At 60.2% G+C, this 3,188-nt stretch overlaps 2 protein-coding genes across 2 annotated transcripts in view; one reads left to right on the top strand and one right to left on the bottom strand.

The window, feature by feature from the left end:
- ACA1_355730 (uncharacterized protein) overlaps positions 1-806 on the bottom strand; it is a gene marked incomplete at both ends in the record, with an annotated part of 1,216 nt that extends 410 nt beyond the window's left edge. The window contains 3 exons of the mRNA XM_004345303.1: positions 27-100; positions 181-518; positions 760-806. Of these exons, the coding sequence (XP_004345353.1) occupies positions 27-100; positions 181-518; positions 760-806 (459 nt within the window). The remainder of the gene's footprint in view (positions 1-26; positions 101-180; positions 519-759) is intronic.
- Positions 807-1,592: 786 nt separating this feature from the next.
- Positions 1,593-3,168, top strand: ACA1_355720 (uncharacterized protein; the record flags this gene model as incomplete). Its single annotated transcript, XM_004345302.1, has 4 exons — positions 1,593-1,732; positions 1,753-1,901; positions 1,989-2,464; positions 2,625-3,168. Coding segments are annotated over 4 exons (1,309 nt in total), but the record flags the coding sequence as incomplete, so codon positions are not given.
- Positions 3,169-3,188: the final 20 nt, after the last annotated feature.

Here is a 3,188-nt window from a genome sequence, read left to right as displayed (position 1 = left end):
ATCGCGTGTCGTTGTCGTGTGTGTACCTCGGGCTGTGGTGGGGTGATGGTGAAGTGGAGCTCTGTGACTTTGTCGCCCATGACGCCTGAGTAGGCGAGACCTGTGTGCGAAGTCAACTATCCAACCAGGGCACAAGCACACGCGACACCGCACACACAGCACACAGATGCCAGTACCAACCTGGGGAGTTGTGTCGGCGGCGGAACAGCCAGATGGATTCGAGGTCGAACAGGGCGCTGACAGTGACTCGAGCACACAACAGCCCACCGTCGTTGCTGCTCGTGTCGGCTTCGGCTTTGGCCGTCGCTGCGGCCTCTTCCCAGTGGCTCATGGGTGCCGGCGAGATCGCTGCGAGGCCGAGTTCTTGCCAGGCGGTCGTCGGCGGTGGCTCGCCGAACGGCCGGACGTAGAAGAGGGCGATAAGTTGGCGGTTAAGGGCTGGGTCGCCTGTGTCAGGCTGGGGGAGCTCAAGGGTGAGCACCTCACGCCAACAGCGGGCCGTCAGCTCGCTGGACGGCCTGTGACGCCACCAACCAAGGCACGTGTGCGGTCGCGTGCCAAAAGTCTTACACCGCACACAACACACGACACGAGACACGACGCACACAACGTAACACAACACATAGAAAACAGAATGAGAGGGATGTTGAATGTGTGGCAAGGAAGGAGGGGATTGTGCTCACCGCATGGCGATAGAGGCCAACTACTACTTCAGCAATGCCATCCCAAGAGGGCCGTTCATGCTCAGCCCTGATGCACCCCTGGAGCTCCAGGTAGTACTTCTGATGCCTGGTGGCACAGCACATGTGTAATGTTGGGTTGAGTGGTATGGAAAAAATGCACAGGGTAGGCAGTGCTACCTGAGCTGCTCTGGCTTCTGCAACTTTGCTTCTAGTATTCTGGCTCTTGCTGCCCTGCTCTCAGCCATTGCCTGCTGCTGGTTCGTTCTCCTGGTAATGTGAGTGTGGTGTGGGTTGGGTCAACAGTTTAAATGCATGCTAACAACCCAGAGTAAATAGCACCTAGGAGCATCCTTCACATGATAGCTCAAGTTGTGGTGCAAGAAGGGGTGCTGAGAGACAAAGAAAATGTTGCTCAATTAGTCCAAGCAGCCTTAGTGTGTTTGGAGGTGCAAGGTGCACATACAACATGAGTGGTGGTGCGCCAGTAGGCCTGGACAAAAGCCTCCTCATCAAGAGCTTCATCAAACTCATTGTGGAAAAGCATGCTAAGTCCCATTGATTTGGTGACAAAACCATACTTTGTCTGTACTGGCTTCCCACCATCCTCCTGCATTGCCAAGCATAAAATGTGTGGTGGGCAACTAAGCTATACTATACTGATGGCCCTTGCGCCCAAGCTGTGACCATGAAACATCACTAACCCACAACTTCAGCTCCCTGGTGGCGGCTTCCTGCCTTTTCCAGCACTGCCTGTGTGAAGTGGTGCTCCAATTTCAGCAAGCGCCACACCAAAGCTCTGTCAGGAAAAATGCTGGAACAAGTTCACCAAACCCAAGCACAACATTGCTTCTTTTGTTGGGCGCCAAAATAAAAGAAAGCCAAAGAGACAAACAAAATCACACGACTTCCATGGAGCTGAACCCGTTCACCTTGGTGCCCCACGCCCAGGAGAAGTTCAACTACCTGGGGGCGTTCGACATCCAGCGGTGGTACGACGCGGTGGCCGGCGAGAAGGAGCTCAGCGGCGGCGGCTGCACCATGCGCAGCCGGTTTGTGCCGCTGACGGTAGACCAGGCGCGAGCCCTCGCCAAGGAGCACAAGCGGCGGCGACGCTGGGAGACGAAGCCGAGGCCGAGGCCGGCCACGCCGGCGGCGCGCCAGAAGTCATCAACGAGCTCGAACGCACAATTCAAAACGTGATCGACACCGACTTCAACGGTAGCCCACGCACGACCGCACACAACATGCGCTCGACCGCACGCAAGCCCAATTTGTTTGGTTGATCGCGTGCGCGTGTGGTGCCAGGCGGAGCCGTGTTCGTGCGGCTGTCGACGCAGAGCCCGAAGGACGTGGGCCGTGGGTGGACCGAGCACCCGCGCGTGGTCCCGATCGTGCGGGAGGAGCTGGCTGCGACCGAGTCCGAGGGCCGCACCCTCAACGACCGCATCCGCGCCCTCTTCGCCGCCTCGCTGCGCGTGATGAAGGTCGAGTCGGGCCGCGGCGCGCTCGACCTACTGCTCAAGAGCGAGCGCATCCAGAGCAGCGTGCTCCACGCCCTGGCCAACGCAGCTGAGGCCCGGTGGGACCTGTGCGTGGTGGTGCGGGCCTGGGAGGAGTCGATGCGGCTCGACCGCGAGTTCCGCACCTTCGTGGTGCGGGATCGGGTGGTGGCGATCACCCAGTACAACGAGTACTGCCACTACCCGGCCTGGGCCGACCAGCACCAGCTCATCGCCGACAAGATCCACCACCTCTTCGTCCACCAAGGCCTCCGCGACAAAGTACTCACTCAACCCAGTGCGTCTCGTGCGCGTGTGTCTTGTCTGTGTGGTATGTGTGTGTGTGTGTGTGTGTGTGTGTGTGTGTGTGTGTGTGTGTGTGTGTGTGGTCTGTGTGTGGCTCACGTGCGTGTGTGTGGCTCACGTGCGTGTGTGCGATTAGGTGCCGCGGGCGTACCGCGAGTGGGCTTACGTGGCGGACTTTGTGCTCCTGGGCGAACCGGAGGAGAGGGCCGACCTGCGCGTGCAGCTGGTGGAGATCAACCCGTTCGGTCCGGGCACCGGCGCGTCCCTCTTCGACTGGCACACCGAGCGATGCCTCCTCCAGGCCGGCCACGACCTCTGGGGCGACCTGGACTCTGCGGCGGCGGCGCAGCCTTCGGACATCGACGCGTGGACCAAGACCGTGGCGTGCCGCGTGGGCGACGGCGACGATGAGCAGACTGTGGTGGTGCGGATGGCGACGCGCCCCAACCCTCGCGTCGACTCCTCGTTTCTGTCGTCGTTCGGTATCGATATCTTGGTGCCCGCTCTCGACGATGACGATGAAGAGGACGACGACGACGAAGATGAAGATGACGACGACGACGAGGAGGAAGAAGACGAAAATCAAGAGGCGATCGACGAGTTCGTGGACGAGTTCGTGGCGGAGGCGAACCTGCGCCCGGTGGTGCGGGAGCACTGCGCGGGCCGGTTCGTCCGGAGGCGTACGCCCGAGTTCGTGGCG

Source organism: Acanthamoeba castellanii (assembly GCF_000313135.1).
Source record: "Acanthamoeba castellanii str. Neff unplaced genomic scaffold scf7180000084728, whole genome shotgun sequence".
NCBI classification, from domain to species: Eukaryota; Discosea; order Longamoebia; family Acanthamoebidae; genus Acanthamoeba; species Acanthamoeba castellanii.
The sequence above is the reverse complement of the archived record's forward strand: the minus strand, read 5'-3'. Positions and strand labels throughout refer to the sequence as shown.